We start from the raw sequence: 19,221 nt of genomic DNA, 5'->3' as shown, positions 1-19,221 counted from the left end.
TTCTCAGTAACTTCCCCGACACTGATGATGATGATGATGATGATATATTTTACTTTTTAAAACGTCTTCTTTATTTATTTATTTCTCCACACCTCCCTCTGAGAGAACCGCTCCGCACAACGAGGCCAGAGGACACAGCACCCGCACTGCAGAGCTCCTCAGCCGCGTTAGTTTTGCTCTGTTACACATGATTGGTCTACTCTTCATGTGAGTATCCACTGCGTCTGTTCCAGGTTTCCTCTCATGGATGGGTCCGTGTTTGTCCCACACTTGTCCGGCTTTAGTCCCGGTCCGGTTCAGCTTTAGTCCTGGTCTGAGGCTGTTTAATCGCATCAGCAGCAGATGACTGTCCTCATCACTCACACTCACGGCAGCAAGATCGATCCCCCTCCACCGCGCGGACTCTCCTTCCTCCTCTGTCCTCTCTCTCCTCTCTCGCTTTCTATCCTCTCACTCTCTTTTCTCTAGTGACTCTCTTTCTCTCTCTTGATCCCCTCTCTTCTCTCTCTCTCCTTCTCTCTCTCTCTCCTCCTCTCTCTCCCTCCCTCTCTCTCTATTTCCCTCACTCTCCTTCTCTCTCTCTCTCCTCCTCTCTCTATCTCCCTCCCTCTCTATTTCCCTCACTCTCCTTCTCTCTCTCTCCTTCTCTATCTCCCTCCCCCTCTCTCTCTATTTCCCTCACTCTCCTTCTCTCTCTCCTTCTCTCTCTCTCTCTCCTTCTCTCTCTCCCCCTCTCTCTCTATTTCCCTCACTCTCCTTCTCTCTCTCTCCTTCTCTCTCTATCTCCCTCCCTCTCCCTCCCTCTCTCTCTCTCTCACTCTCCTTCTCTCTCTCCCCTCTCCCTCCCTCTCTCCCCTCTCCCTCCCTCTCTCTCTCACTCTCCTTCTCTCTCTCCCCTCTCCCTCCCTCTCTCTCTCTATTTCCTTCACACTCCTTCTCTCTCTCCCTCCCTCTCCCTCTCTCTCTCTCTCTCTCTCTCTCTCTCTCGTGCCGGGACCATGAGCCGCAGACTTGCTGCTGCAGACCGGAGCCGCAGACCGGAGGAGGAGCGGGTGCATGGCGCGGACAGAAGCCGCAGCAGAAGCAGCAGGACCCGGGCGCTGAGTCCGAAGCATGCCCCAGCGCAGCCATGACCTGCTCGGCGTCAGATAGCGAGAAGATCGTCATCAACTGCGGTGGCATCCGGCACGAGACCTACCGGAGCACCCTGAAGACGCTGCCGGGCACGCGCCTGTCCTGGCTCACGGAGCCCGACGCCTTCAGCAACTTCGACTACGACCCGAAGACCGACGAGTTCTTCTTCGACCGGCACCCCGCCACCTTCGCCTTCATCCTCAACTACTATCGAACCGGGAAACTGCACTGCCCCAGCGACGTGTGCGGCCCGCTGTTTGAGGATGAGCTCGCCTTCTGGGGCATCGACGAGACGGACGTGGAGGCGTGCTGCTGGATGAACTACCGGCAGCACCGAGACGCGGAGGAGGCGCTGGACAGCTTCGAGACGCCCGAGCCGGACGAGCCCGAGAACGACCCGGCGCTGACCGGTGGCGCGGACGGGGACCTGAAGCGTCTGTGCGTGCAGGATGACCGGCGCAGGCCCACGTGGTGGGAGGTGTGGCAGCCGCGCATGTGGGCGCTCTTTGAGGACCCCTACTCGTCCAAGTACGCCCGGGTGAGTGCGCCCCGGAGCGGGCACTGCGGCACAGCTCTGCCCCTCTCTCCTCTCTCTGTCCCTGTTCGCCTGCGCCGGACGCTCTGCTTTTCACCGGCTTCACTTCTTTCTTTCCTCCTCCGTGCGGTTCAGTTTATCCCCGCTCTGTCCCGGTGGGACTCTGCGGCTGTGTACCCCAATTCTGTTCCCATGCCCAGGAGGGCTCTCCCCGGTTGTGTCCCCATGTCCCAGAGTTCTCTCCCTGGTTCTGTCGCTGTTCTGTAGTTCTGTCCTCATCCCCGGTTCCGTCCGTGTCCTGCTGTTCTGTTCCTGTCCCCCGACTCTGCCCTTGTCCTCGGTTCTGTCCTTGTAAAACTGTCCCTTTTCTCGGGCTCTGTCCCTGTCCCCGGCTCTGTCCCTGGTTCAGTCCTTGTAGGACTGTCTCTATCCCCGGCTCTGCCCCTGTTCTGTCCCTGTCCCCTGTTCTGTCCCCGCAGGACTGTCCCTGTCCTCAGAGAACTCGCTGCTGCAGTGTGTTTTTGCTTTTACAGCAGAAAGCGCAGATGCTGCCGCAGTGATTCTCCGCTCTGCATTCCTCCACACACTGCATCAGTCTTCTGCCGATTGTTTTTTTCTTTCATTTCTCTCCTTTACTCTCTCCGTCTGAACCGTCCGTACCCGCAGTGCAGCACGGGACATTCCCCGTGTCCCTCTTTGCATGTACAGTATAAGTGTATCAGTGTTTGTCAAACTGCGGTGCGCCTCTGCAGTGGAGGCTCTGGTCTGGAGTGAGCGCGCGGGCTGTGCTCACCGCAGTGTCCCGCGTGCCGCTGCTCCGGGCCGTCCTATGCCTCACGCGCACACACGCACACGCATACATTCATGAACACGCGCTCCTGCAGGGGAATAATATTTAGACCAGGAGTTTCCTTTAGTATAAGAGCCAAACACACAGAGGTTGTGGGTTCTATTCCCATATAAGTAGTTCTGTCTGACTGGGCCTGGAGAAATACAACTTTTTATGAGAATATGGTGATTGTGGTGCCACCAGTCACTTTGTAACCAGTGATTGGTCAAACCTCACCTACCTGTATAGGCTACCCTTGTGTCCTTGGGCAGGACCCTTTCCCCACACATTACCTACAGTCGAGACTCATACGTGTTTTTGTTAAAACAAAAATCTGCATTTTAAATCAATGACATTGATTCATTTTGCCCTAACTCCCCGACTTAAAGGTCAGTGGTTCAACTGCAGCTGATGCATGCTGCTGTTATGTCCTTGGGCAAGACTCTGGTGTATGAGTTTAAATAAAAGCAAAGTGGTGTCTTTACACAAATCAGTACATTTTGTGGTTCTGTCCCATCATTATCTTTAACTCATGTTACAATAATCCTGTACTCTCCTGCATTTGAGGCTCGAGTGCTCAGAAATGATGTGTTTTCAACGACCCCCCTATCTCCGCCCACAGCTCTGCACTCATCTAAAAACAACAGATTCAATGTCATACACAAATGTTCAAAAGTGCAGAGCAGCCAGTTTTACTTTTTTAACACCAGGAAAAAGCATAGTGTGTCTTCATTACATTTATGACGTCATTTCTGCAAACAAGTGTGGAATACTGCTGCTATAGTGAGCTGACCAGTGCATACTGCTGCTGTGTCTTTGGGCAAGGCACTTCACCCTCATGTATGTGTGAATTGTTTTCATTATCATTTGATTGTTACTTAGACTAGCATTTAGTCACATAAGAACATGGCACCTTCTAACAGAAAGAAGGGAAGAGGGTGAAGAGAGAGGGCGAGGAGAGAGGGGTGCAGATGGAGAGAGGGAGAAATGAGAGAGAGACAGGAAAAGTGAGAGAGACAGAAATGTAGAGAGAGGAAGAAAGACAGTGAGAAAGAGACAAACAGAAAGAGAGAAAGAGACAGAGATGAAGCCAAAGAGACTGTGTGGAAGAGAGAGAGAGAGAGACAAAGAGATGGAGAGGAAGAGAGAGTGACAGAGAGGAACAGAGAGGAAGTGAGAGAGACAGAGAGGAAGACAAAGAGAAATGGAGAGGCAGAGAGAGAGAGACAAAGAGGAATGGAGAGAGAGAGACAGAGAGGAAGAGAGAAAGAGAGGAAGGAGACAAACAGGAAGAGAGAGAGACAGATGAAGACAAAGAGATGGTGAGGAAGAGAGAGAGACAGAGCAGAAGAGACAGACAGAGAGGAAGAGAGAGATAGTAAAAGTGAGAGAGACAGAAAGGAAGAGAGAGAGGAAGAAAGAGACAGGGGAACGAAGAGATAGAGGACAGGAAGAGAGACAGATGAAGAGAGCGAGACTGAGAGGAAGAGAGAGATGACAGGAAAAAAAAGAAAGGCACAGATAGAAAGAGGAGGAGAGAGAGTGTGAGGCTTGTGGTGACTCTTGAAAGAACTGAAAAATCTCTCTCTATGCAAATTGTGTAATAGTTCAACCTCTGGCATAAGACATGAGGGGGCGTGTCTTATGAGAAAGGGGCGTGGTTTCATGCACTGGGGGTCTGGCTTAGGGGAAGGGGGCGGGGTCGGGGCAGGGGCTGACACAGAGGTGACTTTGAGAGTGTTGCAGTGGACAGTTTTTGGTGCCAGGCCCGGTCCAAGCTCGGATCAGGGCAGCGTGTGTGGGTATTTATGACACTGTGGGGACTCAAAGCCGTACATATACTCACACCACATGGGGACCTGCCTCTCTCCTGAGACAAAAATCAGGTCCTCATGAGGCAAGTCCTGCATTATTAGTTCAACAACATGACAATATAACTTATCTGAAAAAAGTTTATAAAAAGTATACTGTTTTTGTACTGAGAAATGTAGAAAAACGTATGTCTTTATTGCGTGTGGTTTTGGATCTCCACAAACCTGACTCGTATTTGACCTGGAAGACGGTTCCCACAGAAAAGTTGTTCCCTTTGCTGTAATCCTCGTTAGTATAAATCCTAGTGTCTCAGACCAGTACCGTCAAATTAATAATTACCTTTAAAATTAAGATGTTTCCCACTTGTAATGCCTCGGTTTCAAAAATAGTCTCCATATTTTATTTTATTTTTTCCAGGATATGGTATAAAACATGTCTATCTCCATGGAGAATGTTCTGAAATACAGTTTTAAATTTCTGAAATATATCTTTTAAAGTTTTGATATACATTAGAATAGATTATGGTTAGGGTTTAGGTAAAAAAATACACAAAAGGCCTGTTGTGCTTGAGTCTGTATACAGTTATAAACTATGACACCCGTGGATCATTATGTTACCATTTGGACATTGCAGCTGTCGGCACCTCCAATGGAAAGCTGCACATCATGCTAGCGAGTAAACTGGACGACGCTGCCAAATCCTACATGGATCACTGCTTGAGGAAATAAAACTAGAGAATGAGTGTGTAGAGAGCAGTGGGCGTGTGTCAGTGGGGGCGCAAAAAAGGGTACATCAGCAATTTGGTATCTTGAAAATAAGCAATTAAAGACTTCCCAAACAGCACAAATCACTCCAAATATAACTTTGAGAGGGTAAATGAGAAAGGAAAATAACTATAACAAGTCAATTTTGTAGAACAGGGCCACTTTAAGGTATGGTTAAGGTTAGGAAATAAATATAACTCAGTTCAATGTCCCCAAAATGCAAGAAAACCCTCTATTTCTGTGTGTGTGTGTATTGGTTTTAGCTGATTGGCTCCAAGGGGAGTGGTGGAGGGGGTGGAGGTGTAGAACGCTGAGTACAGTGTTTGGATTGCACTGTTTTGATGAGCTGGTGCTACTCGGAGAATAGTGTGGATGCCTAAAGTCTGTACCCACTGCAGAACAGACAGACTTAAAGGGCCCGTATTATGCTATTTTCTGACCTTTTATAATGATGTTTCCTCCTCAAAAACAGACCGGGAGTTGTGTTTTGTTTCATTCACACATTTTTGAGTAATCCTTTCTTATTAGTCTGTCTACATGTCTAAAGCTCAAAATGCTCTGTTCCACCTTGTGATGTCATTAAGTGGTAGTTTATAACATGTCTTAAAGCTCACAAGAATCCATTTTGCGTAATGCGGGACCTTTAAAGTGCCTATGACAGTTTGCACATTTTACTAAAACATATTTAACTTGTACCACATTTATTATTATTTAAATCAAACTTCTCTCACCTAAGGGTTTTAAAGATATAAAGCACATGTGTCAAACTCAAGGCCCGTGGGCAAAATATGGCCCGCGACAAAGTAAATAAAAAAGTATGACTGTCTTAAAATATCAGGTTATCAGGAGATACACAGTTACACAGACATTTTTTCATATCTATGCAAATCCATATGCAATATTTGTAATTTCAATAAGTAATAAATATAGAAAAAGTAGTTGCATTTATTTTACATTACATTTGGTTACATTTATCTTTATAGTTACATCTGGCCCTTTGAGAGCGACCATTTTGATGATGTAGCCCTCTGTGAAAATGAGTTTGACACACCTGATATAAAGCATCTCCATTGTTTTTACGGGGCAATATGTGCGTCCTTGAGCAAGACACTTCACTTGTCTGAGTATTTTTGTGGTCAGATGAGATAATTCCCGTACTGAGCGTGAACAGAGTGAAGGTTGCTGGTTCAATCCCTTCTTCCTCCATGTGCCCTATTTGGAAGGTTTTGAAGTAAACAGTGATAATCGTTTGAACATGGCAGTAATGATGCACCAAAGACATTTTTTTTTTTTTTTTTTAGACAGAATGTTTCATATTTCCAGTTCTGAAAGCGATACTTGGGCTTTGATACCTGACACAGCAGAGACTGAGAGGATAGAATTCTTTCCCTGAAACAAAATGAAAGTATCATCAAACTCAAAAGTGTTATTAGTTATAGATGAATCATGTTATGAAGGTGGGTTTACTGGTACTGGCAGGTCCTCAACTTATCTAAACACACAGACAATATATACTTAAATTCTTTTCTTTCAGTAGATGAAATTTCAACTGTTTAATCATGTTTTTCAGAGTTAAAAAATTCAAAGGTAGAAAGCAGAAATTCACAATACATTTAAAAATGAAAATCTCATGAAACGAATGATCTGCCGTAGTGGGTCTCTTTGGGTCCTTTCAGTGGATTGATGTGAACGTAGTGTGTACTTGGTGTGCACTTGGTGTGTAGTTGGTGTATACTCATTGTGTACTTGGTGCTCCTCCCTTCAGACAGATATAAGGCAGTGTCCACCAGTATCTGACCAGAACTGAAGAAACGACTTAGATAAGCAGCGAAACATCTTCACTCCTACAACTTTTTGTCCAGTTGACAGATTTAACTTACGCTTTTACTACTTGGTGTGTACTGTGGGTGTTCTTGGTGTGTACTTGGTGTGTACTGTGCGTGTTCTTGGCGTGTACTTGGTGTGATCCTGTCTCTTACATCTCGCCGCTGTTCCAGACTGGAGCACAGTGCGGCTCTGTGCTTTAGCGTAGCACTGCAGTTATGTACAGGCCGAGAGTGACTGCTGCAGAGGGACAGCAGAAAACAAGTGAGGGAGGAGGGAGGGATAGAGAGAGAAAATAAAAGATGTGAGTGGGGGGAAGGAGGAGAAAGATGGGGACAAAAAAAGAAAAAAAAGGGGGGCAGGGAGGAGAGGCAGAAGAGAAGAAGGGAATGGGAAGGAGGCGAGAGAGAAGAGAGAGGGAGAGAAAGGGCAAACAGAAGAGAGATGTGTGAAATAATGAGAGAAGTGAGAGGAGAGGGAGACAAAATTGAAGAAAGAGAAGAGATAGAGAAACGGGGAGGAAAGAGAGCGCAAATCCCTGAAAGAGAGAAGAGGAGATATATAAATAGAGAGATGAGAATAAGGGTAGGATCAGTTAAGCTTCCAGCTCCAGTAAACCAGGATTTCACACTGGAGCTGTCCATGGTGCTGCATTCAGGGTCCATGGTATTTTAATGTTCTCATACTTTCAGTTTGAATGCAGGAGGATATGAAACCATCCCACCACATGTCGATCAAATTCAGAAGACGTTTCCTCTTGAAAACTCTTGTAACGTTCAAAACAAAATGAATTCCCAGTTATTTTCTGCTGTTCGAGTGCAGGGAAGGGATGGTGTCTTGAGCTGCGCAGTGCCATGAGTCTTGTGGGAGTATTGTTTATTGTGCAGTTGGAAAGAGTTGAGTAGTTCTGTTGAGTAATTCTGTCACAAGGGGTTCGAGAATTTAAGGCAAAGAGGCATGGAGAGAGCTGGCATCTCTGTCCAGTTCCTTGGTGCAGTGTGAAGTTTGGTGGGGTGATTCCATTTGTTGTGATTGTGGCCCTCGGTGGGGAGTGAAGTATATGTAGTGGATGAATAATGCTCCCAAACCAAACTTGTGTAGTGTGTTGAAGACAAATTGCTTTAAATTTCTTATGTATAGAATGTTAACTCTCTTTCTTTGAATAGTATAAAATATTGGTATAAGCTCACCTTCTTCAGACTCTGTGAGACTCCTAGTCTCTGTTAGTCTCTGTGAGACTCTGTTAGTCTCTGTGAGACCCTGTTAGTCTCTGTGAGACTCTGTTAGTCTCTGTTAGTCTCTGTGAGACCCTGTTAGTCTCTGTTAGTCTCTGTGAGACCCTGTTAGTCTCTGTGAGACTCTGTTAGTCTCTGTTAGTCTCTGTTAGTCTCTGTTAGTCTCTGTGAGACTCTGTTAGTCTCTGTGAGACTCTGTTAGTCTCTGTGAGACTCTGTTAGTCTCTGTGAGACTCCTAGTCTCTGTGAGACTCCTAGTCTCTGTGAGACCCTGTTAGTCTCTGTTAGTCTCTGTTAGTCTCTGTTAGTCTCTGTTAGTCTCTGTGAGACTCTGTGAGACTCTGTGAGACCCTGATACAATCTCACTGTGTACTGCCTTTGACCTGACTGTATTGCTGTAACTGACAATAAAGATCTACAGAACAATCCTTGTGCCTCTGCGCCTGTTCTCCATGAAACAGAAAAGCCCTGTATATCTCTGGAGGCTTGTGTGTCATAGTGTTGTTGTTGTTGTTGTTGTTGTTGTTGTTGTTGCTTTCTCTTTTTTATATGTTGTATGTATAATAGATTTACCTGAATTTGATTTTATTTATTTACATTTTTTTGTGCTCTAGTTGAATTGTTCATATTTCAGTTGCAGAATAAGAAAATCTGTCTTATTTAAATTTATGCCACCATGTTGTGTGACTCCATTAGTGCTACGTCACTATGTTACTTCATTTGTCACTCTATCACTCCAACACTCAACCATTCCACCACTCCATCACTCTTCTCCCTGGTGCTTTGATTGTTGATTCTGCGGAAATCTGTGCTGTTTCTCAGTCCTCTGTGGTGTTCATCTTCATTATTTTTTCACATGTGAGCCGCCATGTTTGTTTTGACACCAATGGACCATCTCTGATTGGTTAATCTCCCTGTCAATCACACCCACTGGATGTAAAACCATGCAGTCTTGGGCATCCTAGGCAACATGGTGTCCTATATGGAAAGTGACAAAGAAAAATGTCCTCACAGCTATGTATAGTTTCTAATTCTTATTTACGTACATGAAGTAAGTGATGTTTGGGGCTTCAGCCACTGATCAGACATATAAAGCCCTGTTCCCACTGAAAGTGAATTAAGAGGAAAAATCGAGTCAAACGCCCCTAGTTGGATGTTTGAATTTTTTGAGTCACTCGCTTAATTTGCGCTCCAAGGATGCTCAAGTTTGGAAATTTGGTCGTGTGAGTAAATTGGCTCTGTACACTCTGAACGCTCCAGAAAGATCAACTGCGGCTGCCCTCTGAGTGTTGTTTTTTTTTTCCCATCTAATATATAGGTGTATATTTATAAATATTAATTTCAGTGTAAATGTACAGAGCTGTATCAGTAGAATCATTACAGGAGTCATGTGGCGCTCTCTAGTGAGTTAAGTTGGCTATGTCATCTACTTTTACTTCCAGAGTTGTGCTGATGCACAAGTGCTTATTTGACAAAATTTGATAATGATTAATGTATTTGAAGGTTTTTTGTACACTACCCAAAAAAGGAATTACAATTTCACAGTAAAACACACCCAATAGACACATATTTACACAAATGAATAAATGATGATTTATTTCAAACCTGCAAACCATACTATTCACATGACAATACCAACGTTATATAGACCTTACATCATTATTAAAACATCATCCCTCATTGGTTGATGTGACGCCTATAGATGTAGAAAGTTAAACACTTTTTACAATTCTTTTTGTAATTGTGACAAATTTACATTACGGTTGGTTTAAGTAAAACAATATTTGAATACACATATGGATACAGGTCATATTTATAAAATATGAGATATATGCTCACACACACACACACACAGACACATATTGAATTGAGTTTCAAAGAGAAAAATGTGAGAAAATGCAGATAGAACTTCTGGAAGATTTGGTGCCTTGTGTTTTTGCCGGTATCGCAGTAGCAGCCCTTCTGTGTGCTTTGACTGTAACACTACACTCATAATCCTGATGACCAGTCCAAACAGACTCACCTCTGAGTTCCACTCAATAACACCCCCCCCCCCCCCCCCACACACACACACACACACACACACACACACACACGCGCGCGCGCACACACCTGCAGGGAATGTTGATGATATCAGCTGCAAAATGCCAAATTATCAAACTTATCATATTGTCATATTGGTCATGGTCTTTCACATGCACTTTTCTGTCTGTACTGGCAGATAAATATTTGTCTAATAAATACACTGTTTTGGTACATCCATAACACAAATTCTCATATTCTCCTCATATTTGTCCTACGTGCCAGTGTTATTTCAAGCCTCTGTATAAATGATATGTTCGTTCCGTTCACATTGACACAAACTGTTCCCCAGTGGATGTATCCTGATGCCTGTTTTTAAAACATTTCATAACTGCATTTCAGCACCATGGACAGTGCCCTCTCTCACTCAGTAAATGACAGTTTCAAAAGGTCACCTCATTTGTCATTTGTCTGTGTCCATGTCCCTGTCCAACTTTGTATACAAAGTTTTAAGTCTACTGTCCTGTGTTAATTCTCTCTCTCACACACTATTCCTCCTCTCTCGATCTCCCTCATCATCTTTCCTCTCACTCTCTTTTATCTCTTCCTCGTGTTCTTCTTCTATGCCTGCCCTCTCCTCTCTCTCTCCAGCAGCCAACTCTTCGAGATTAGACTAAACATAAAGTGTGTACAGAGTTTTACAGGCCAAACACTATTTAAAGATGTCAACTCCTTTTATTTCAATGTTTCTTTCTTGACTTTTCAGTGAAACATGCCTGGTCTTTTGTCTTATAACAGTTCTATACAGTTGTTCACTGAGTAGGAGGAAATATAGTGGTAGTAGTTGTACAGTACAGTGCCTGTGGCTGTAGTACTTCTGTACATTAGGTACTCACTCACCCGTCTCTGATCTGAACACGGCACTTATACTCACCTCAGGCTGTTAGCTTACATATGCTACGCTACATCTAAGAACTGTTAGTTCACACACATGCTACGCTACATCTGAGACCTGTTAGCGCACACATGCTATGCTAACAGTTCCCAGATGTAGAGTAGCTTACTAGGGTTGTCAAAAATATAGAAAATCAGATACTAATTGATATTAAATCAGTACTGACACTAGATACTCAGGTATCGATACTAAAATCATTGCATTCACAGGACAGAAAAATGAATCTTTCCTGAATATCTTTAGAATGATCTTGAGCTGTATCAGAACAAGTATAAGACACATAGACTAATATACACCTCACACACGTGAGTATGCTACATCTGAGAACTGTTAGCTCACACATGGGCTCTGGTAGAGCTCTGTGTGAGCTCATTGAGCCCACACAGAGCTCCACAATCTTCTACTGAGATTACATTGTTGGATTTGGGCTCCTCCGTGTGTCTGTATCTTTCTGTGTACAGGGTGTTATAAACTGCGATTACCTGCTCACAATGAGCACGTGATTGTAGATCGTACAATCGTGGGATATCAGACAGTGTGAGCCCTGCTTTAGTGTGTTCAGTTAGAAATAGTTGAAGTTTTGTACTTAAGTATTGAACTAAATACAATCAAATGCATTTTGCTGTTTCCATTTTATGGTTTGAATTAGATATTTGGGCCCCTCTGCTGGCAAAAGTGAATAGTGACGCATTTCAACATGACAAATTAGCAGCAAAACTAATGGCAACAAAATGCAGGTAGGTAGGTTTAAGGTTTGAGGCAGCAGAGGAAATATAAACGACCAGAATAAACATGATAGAGAGGTGGTATTTTACTTATGTGGTATATTAACTAACACATCTCATATTTAAATCACCAGGTTACCTTTTACTGTTTTGAAAATGCTACATGTGTTAACGTGTTTAATAAGTTTCACTTTTGTTTTTGATGCTCTGAGTCCCCCTGATTTTCTCCTCCTTCATAGTGATATCACAACACAATCAGTGTGCGTTCTGCTAATGAAACTACTGCATATCGCATCAGGTTTGTGCAGTTGTACTGTATTGTACACTACATACATATTTTGTATATTTTAGGAAAATTCTCGTGTGGGAGCGTGGGTGATGTAGGCTTGTGGGCGGAGCATTGCATAGATACTTACAGCTAGTCATAAGAAGGGTTTAAATAGAGACCCCGGGAGAGATCGCTAGATTACTCAAACATGCATCTATAACCTCTTCAGGCATATTTTTGATGAGGGAACAAGGTTATAACATTGTGGAAAAAAGCTCAAAAAACATTTTGCATAATACCCCCTCTTTAAAAAAACATCCCATGCGTACTGCTGTGTCCCGTAGCCGCATTAGCCTCTTGTCTTCATCTGACCCCTTTGTGTGGGCTGGTCTGGACTTGGTTGAGATTCTGGTCTATGGAAGTGCTGAGTTCTCTACTTGGGCACTTTTCATTTGGACTCTGGCTCGTGCACTCTGCAGTCTTCATTTAATACAAGCCTGAATACACTCCCTGCCACACCCCTCCCTCCTGTCACTAACCCCCGCCAGCCAATCACGACCAGCTACCTCCGCTCTCTTGACCAATCAGCACTCGGGCCACTCGTATAAAAGCGCTATGGCACCGTCCCAATTCTTGTTCCTCCCCTCCTCCATTCCTCAGCTGTCAATCAATGTGCGCTAGAGTTAAGTGGTGTCCTAAAGCGCACACGCAGCTCGGAGGAGGGTGAAGGGGAGGAGGTGGGATACAGAGAGAGAGAGAAAGAGAGAGAGAGAGAGTCAGTGGCCACACCTGTACCTACTGTGGACACTCAAACTCTATTTTTAACAACTTTTAGCCATGTTCTAACAGTGGCTAAAAGGTTTAAGGGTCTGATAGCATTTTTCATAGAGTGCAATAAACTGCGCTGATCTACGACTTTCACAAACATCAAATTGTGAAGCAATTTTTGACTTTTTCAGAGGACGCTAAAGGCTAAACTGACTACATGCACCTATAATTGTCTCAAACCATCTTAAATCCCCGTGTCTTTGTACCTACAGGCCTCTGACCTCCAAACACCTTTGACCCCTGACTTTATATCATCCCAGATCCTCATTATCAGTGTCTGAAATGCCATGTTCTAGATTATCTCCATAATAGAACTATACGGGGCTGTGTGGAATTATGTTACACATCCGATCCGACAAAGAGCGTTATGTTCCAACAGTGTCCGTTTCAGTCAATCACGTAGTCCGTTACATAAAGCCGACGTAATAAAGTAGTCAAATTTCAGTGTCAATATGGTTGCGATTAATCTTGTAGCCCTAACCTGAATCATTCTATGGAAGTGCTTTTTTTCACTGGATGCTGACTTTCTTTCTCTCTCCATTTCTCCTTTTACTTTTTCAGATCAAAAGGAGCAATGCTTCTCTCTCGTCTTCTCCTCCGCTCCTCTTCTCTTTTTTCTAAATGAGTAAATTTTGTGTTTTCCCTCACATTAATCTGGAAGTAAACACCATGAGTAGCGCTCTGACTTGCTGAGCTTGGGTGATCCATCCCGGTTTCACTTTACTGTCTGAGCTCAAAATAAACGCACATGTGTATTTTCTGTTTTGTGAAAATCAGGTACCCAAGCTTTAATTCACAAAGTTTATACCTCCACAATATGCATTTGGCCACTTTAGTTACTATGTACAGTGCTTCATATTTACTAGGCAATAGCAGCCCAGACTTTGTGACCGGTGGACTTCTGCGTTGTGCCAAGGAGCCACAAGACACAGCGGGAACTTTTGGAGAGAGTCACCTTTAATCTGTTCCACAAAAGTACAAAACTTTATGAACATGTGCCGCTACACGTCAGTCCAGCGCACACCATACGAGAGAAGACAATGGACAAAGTCAGCATCTCCCTGCACTTGCCCACATGAACAAACGAAAACAACGATACAACACATGAGCTCAATATTAACTTAAATACAAATAAAATATAACCACAGATGTAAACAAAAGTAAAGATAATTACGAGAAGACACGTTAACATTGGGATCACAATAGATGACTGATTCGTAAAGGGAAGAGGCGGGAGTCGAATCCTGAATTAATACCAGGAGCAAGGCGAAGGACACGTGAAGAAGAAAGTAAAACACAGAAGAAAAGGCTGGAAGGACCAAGGCCGCACATAAAATTAAACACCAGGTACGAACAAAACTGTGATAAACAAAATGCTGCTTTTGTTTAATTATACATATATAGGAACCGGTTACACTTAACTCAATATTTATTACTTTACTCAGTACTTTGCCATGAAACATCCAAAAGGTAAAGTCACAAATGTTGAACCTGGCCATTTCTGTTAGTAACTAGACCCAAGAACTCATTTATTGCAACAAAAACTGGGCTATAGCGTGTTGTGATGTCATCTAAAACCCAGCAATAAGGGGATTCTGTGACTTCAGAGCAGAGAGTGAGGAAAAGAGAGAGCGTTGGAAGAAGTAGAGTGAAGGAAAGAAGAAATAGAAAGAAAGTTGCAAAGGGAAAAAGGAGAAATGTAGGGATATACAGAGTAGGAGAGAGGGAGCACTCCACAGCTGCTGACCATCGCACTCAGAGCTGATGATGGAGATGGAGTGGTTGCTGACGGCAGGACTCTTTCTCCTCTCTCCCTCTTTTTCCCTCTCCCTCTCTCTCTCTCCCCTCTTACTTTCACCCCCCCTCTTCCCCCTCACACTTAAATACTCATCATTGTGAGTGACATCTGCAGACTACACGTGCCAAGTGTACTCACCATCATCTGCAGGGCATGGACGGTTCAGGCTGGCTCGGGTGGTGGAGCTTTTGAGGTTCTGTTGTTGTGTCCTTGAGCAGAACACTTGACCCCCTAAAGCTGATGTAAGAAGGGAAATGTGCGTGTTTGGTGGTGTTTGGAGGGGTCATTTGTGCGTTTAATGTTGAGTCCATGAGTCCATGTCAGTATTAGTGTTAAAAAATGTATTGTGCTTGTGTCTGCTATATAGTTATACATAATACACATAATACATAACCCATGGATTGTTATGTTATAATATGTTATAATAACCGCAATATTAGTCTAAAACAACTTAATAAAAGAAAATAGTGCGCTAACTAACTAGAGCTTACGTCGCTGTAAACATTATCACAACAATGAGGTGTCAAGCGCTGATCATAACTGCACATCATGATGGTGGGTAGCGTTTTTTTGTTTGTTTTTTTCATTTGTACCAAAATGACTACACAACTCTGCTAAATCCTACACATATCGCTGATTAAGTCATTCCCTGAGCTTCTGGATTTTACACGACTGTAGTGTTAGTATGTAGTTGTGTAGTATTAGGGAACGGATTTTGAAATGACATCAGTTTTTTTGACACCACATACTTATTTTCTGTCTTTCCTGCTAAAAAAAAGTCTGGAGACGCCTGGAGAAAATCTGCACTCCAACCAAATCTGAGCGATGCGTAGCGAGTGGTGTAGATTGTCTGTCCTGTCAAAGTTGAAAACGATTCCTGCACTTATGCTACGCTGATCGGGTTAGTCGCTGCGTTACTGCGTTGGTGTAAATTGGGGTAACTTGGACAAGTAGATGGCGTATGTTTATGTTATTTTTTTTTTTTTTAATCTGAGGTTCTTGTTAGACGTAGGACAGGTAGAGGTGACTGGGGTGAGTGCAGTGGATCAGTGGAGCAGACAGAGCGCTGTAGGCTCCTCATAGGACACACACACAAGGGGACGTTATGGGACCTGTTTAGGACAAGGACAGGGGTGGACATGTGGGACAGAGCCTGCGCCTGAGGACAGCCTGTTTTGGGTGTTCCTCTGGGGTAACTATCCCGGTGCTGTGGTGGGTGTATTTTTAGAAAGAGCCAAAATGAAAGAAGAGGACAGGAGCAGAGCAGGAGGGACAAAGCCGAATAAGCAGAAAACATGCCCAGTTTACCACCTGCTCGTGTGCGCGTGCGTGTGTGTGCACGCGCGTTTGTGTGTGTGTGTGTGTGTGTGTGTGTGTGTGTGTGTGTGTGCACGTGTGCGTGCATGCGTGGATAGAATTTGAGAAATAAATAAAAAGTATGTATCAAAGACTGCAGTTTTTGTACTTTTGGGACCATGTTGTACTTATATTTTACAATAACTTGGACAGTAGGTAGGAGTGAACGATATGAGAAAAAGATGGAATATTCAATAACTGTGGAGAGAAAATGTATTAGTCAAACTGTCAAAGTAAAAAAAGAAAAAAAAAAAAAAAAAAAAAAACCTAAACCAAGACCAAACCAATAAGGAAAATCTCAAATAAAATGCCTTTTTGTGCATTTTACAAAAAAAAATAAATAAATAAAACTGTAAATTTCTGCCAAATTGACAATATTTTGCTCATATACATGGAAAACTTGGGTAGAGTCAATTTAAATGGAATAGTTGGAACTTGTTTTTGGCATCCGCAATAGTTCACCCTTGAGGCCTTTTTATGTCCTTTCTTTCCTGTCCTACTGAAAGCTTTGGTGACATTATGTAGCACAGCATGTATGAAATACACGTACTTTACTTTATTGCCTTTGATCATTTGGAGCTGTTGTGGCTTAGTGGTACAGCATTTGCAGAAAAACCTATGTCATCAGAGATATAATACTCCCCACAACAGAACCATAGTCAGGCTGGACTGGACTAAACTGCAATGGAAGGACTAACACGATACGTTGAGGATTCATGTCTCCGGGGGCGGGTCCTGTGCTGATGGCCTTTAAGCTTCTCCTGTGTTAGAACGATTGTGTTGCTATTGAGTCCTTGGGTAAGATCCTTTACCACCTTGTCTATGTATGAATGTGGTACATTCATTTTTCATTTAATTTCATCTTTATTCTTATCATTATATCAAGGTCAGTGAAAAAGACCTATTGTGCTTGTCTTCTGTATGACATCCATCATTAATTTACAATTTGGACATTTAAAAATCGCAATATTCATCTAAAACTATTTAAAGTGGAAATAAATACTCTTTTTTCTGCTTCTAAATTGTGTATATGGTGTTTTAATGCAAGTTTGTGCTGTCTCCAGTGGACTGCAATTCCAAGTACTATGTGATATCACACATGACTGCCCTGATTACAGACAGGGGTTTCTGATCACAAATAGTCTTCCAAGCACTTCTCAAGTAGCAGCTCTCTTTGAAATGTGGTTGTTGGAGGAGGTTTTAGGAGCCAATTCCTGCTTCTACTTGATGGTACATCGCCATAAACATCATCACAACAAAGTGCTGCATGATGTTGGCCCCACAGACAGACAGCTGCACATCACACTAGCAAGTAGCAAACTTTTTCCATTTGTATGTGTACCGAAATGACTAAGCAACACTGCCTAATCCTATGTGTATCACTGATTAAGAAAAAAAATTGAAGTAAATACGTCGCAGTGGGCGTGTACACCACAGTGGGCGTGTACACCACAGTGGGCGTGTACACCACAGTGGGCGTGTATGTCACAGTGGGCGTGTACTGGTGGCGGTGAAAACAGGGTTGATAGGAACAATGCCATCTTGAATACAGGAGAGTAAAGATTACTTAAACGAGGGTAAATGAGAAGGAAAACTACTATGACATGAAAAGTATATTTTGCACAATATGTTTCCTTTAAACTAAGCACAGTCATAATGAAAAACATTATAACATGACACAGAACTCAAAGTTTAGCAACCGTAAAGTTACAGATTGTAGAATGTGTACTTCAGATGTACTTCAGTACTTAATCTCACCTGATACTGTGTATACGTATACAGCATTACACAGCAGCAGACTGATATAACTGGGGGTAATTGTCATAATGCAGAGGCTGGCTAAAGGAGAGCTGGGAATGTCATGCCCTCCAAAAACAAGGACACACTCAAATCATCTTTAAAAACGTGTTTCCCAAAATGTTACTGCAGTCGGACCTTGAGAGAGGATGCAAATGTGCAAGTCTATCAGGGGACACTTAAAGAGGTGTATAGCGCTCTGAAGGGGGAGTGACTTAACACAGAGCGCAAAGGTAGGGGAGACTCAGACTGTCAAAAACTAAAGTGAAACTTTGTTTTTGGCAAATATAGAATTTTTGAAACAATATAAGTTAACATGATCTAAATATGTTCTGTGTTACAGTTAATACCCCTGTAACACCCCTCTGTAACCTGCAGATACAGGACATGTACAAGCTTCTTCTCATTCTCAGTCTGTGGACAGGCCTCGTGTGAAAAATCAGAACCTCCAGAATTCATTCACTGAGCTGCAGAGGCTGCACTAGCACTGAGACATGATTGGCTGCAGGTGCTGGGGTTTAGTGACACTTCAGATTTGAACATGATGACCTTGTATCTGGGGACACAGATAGGTCATGTTTGTGGGATTTAAAATCTAAATTTTACGTACTGTTCCTTTAAACCCTTAAGAGCTCTTCAAGTCGGGCTGGGACCTGCCCCTCGAGATTCAATACCATACACAGTACACAACTCAATACAACAATATCATCGAAAAATAACGTTAATATTTGACATTTTTACACATGCCTATTATTAACCACTTCAGACTGCGCCAACCAAGTGATACCTTTTTATCATAGAATCATTTTCAGTTTAAGTTTTGTTGAAATAAACAGTAAAATTTAAATATATTTATGAATCCAGCTGTGAAGAAAGGTTTGTGAGGGCTAGAAACTATATGTCAAAGATGTGATGAAGGCAAAGTATGATAGTTTGTAGGGTCTAGACATGGGTAGTGAAGAGGAGGAGATTGGACAAGCTGGGGAGGCTGATGGTTCTGCTGCTGTGGTTCAGATGTTGAAGCTGTGTTTACACACGACTGTGTGCATTTCACCTGGAGCTCATTTGTTCTGTAGAATATGTGTGTGTGTGTGTGGGGGGGGCTCATACACACATGCGCGCGCATGTGTGTATGAGCTGAGCCAGGGCACCATGTTTTGTAATGTCCACAGATGGTGCGCCACCTGTTCCTGAACACACACACATTGAGTTTCCATGTGTTTTGGGGACATTGATACATGTTCATTTCCTGGATACTGATCATAATCTTAACGGCCTAAGTCTTGATCTAACCTAAACCATAATCATGGACATGTTTTGCACAATCAACTTTTTAGAG

At 43.1% G+C, this 19,221-nt stretch overlaps 1 protein-coding gene across 1 annotated transcript in view; it reads left to right on the top strand.

The window, feature by feature from the left end:
- Positions 1–1,051: 1,051 nt before the first annotated feature.
- LOC117374997 (potassium voltage-gated channel subfamily C member 1-like) overlaps positions 1,052–19,221 on the top strand; it is a 64,695-nt gene continuing 46,525 nt past the window's right edge. The window contains exon 1 of the mRNA XM_033971247.2: positions 1,052–1,672. Within this exon, the coding sequence (XP_033827138.1) occupies positions 1,130–1,672 (543 nt within the window). The 5' untranslated portion in view covers positions 1,052–1,129. The remainder of the gene's footprint in view (positions 1,673–19,221) is intronic.

Source organism: Periophthalmus magnuspinnatus, chromosome 8, assembly GCF_009829125.3.
Source record: "Periophthalmus magnuspinnatus isolate fPerMag1 chromosome 8, fPerMag1.2.pri, whole genome shotgun sequence".
Lineage (NCBI taxonomy): Eukaryota > Metazoa > Chordata > Actinopteri > Gobiiformes > Gobiidae > Periophthalmus > Periophthalmus magnuspinnatus.
This window is presented reverse-complemented; position numbering and strand designations above follow the sequence as displayed.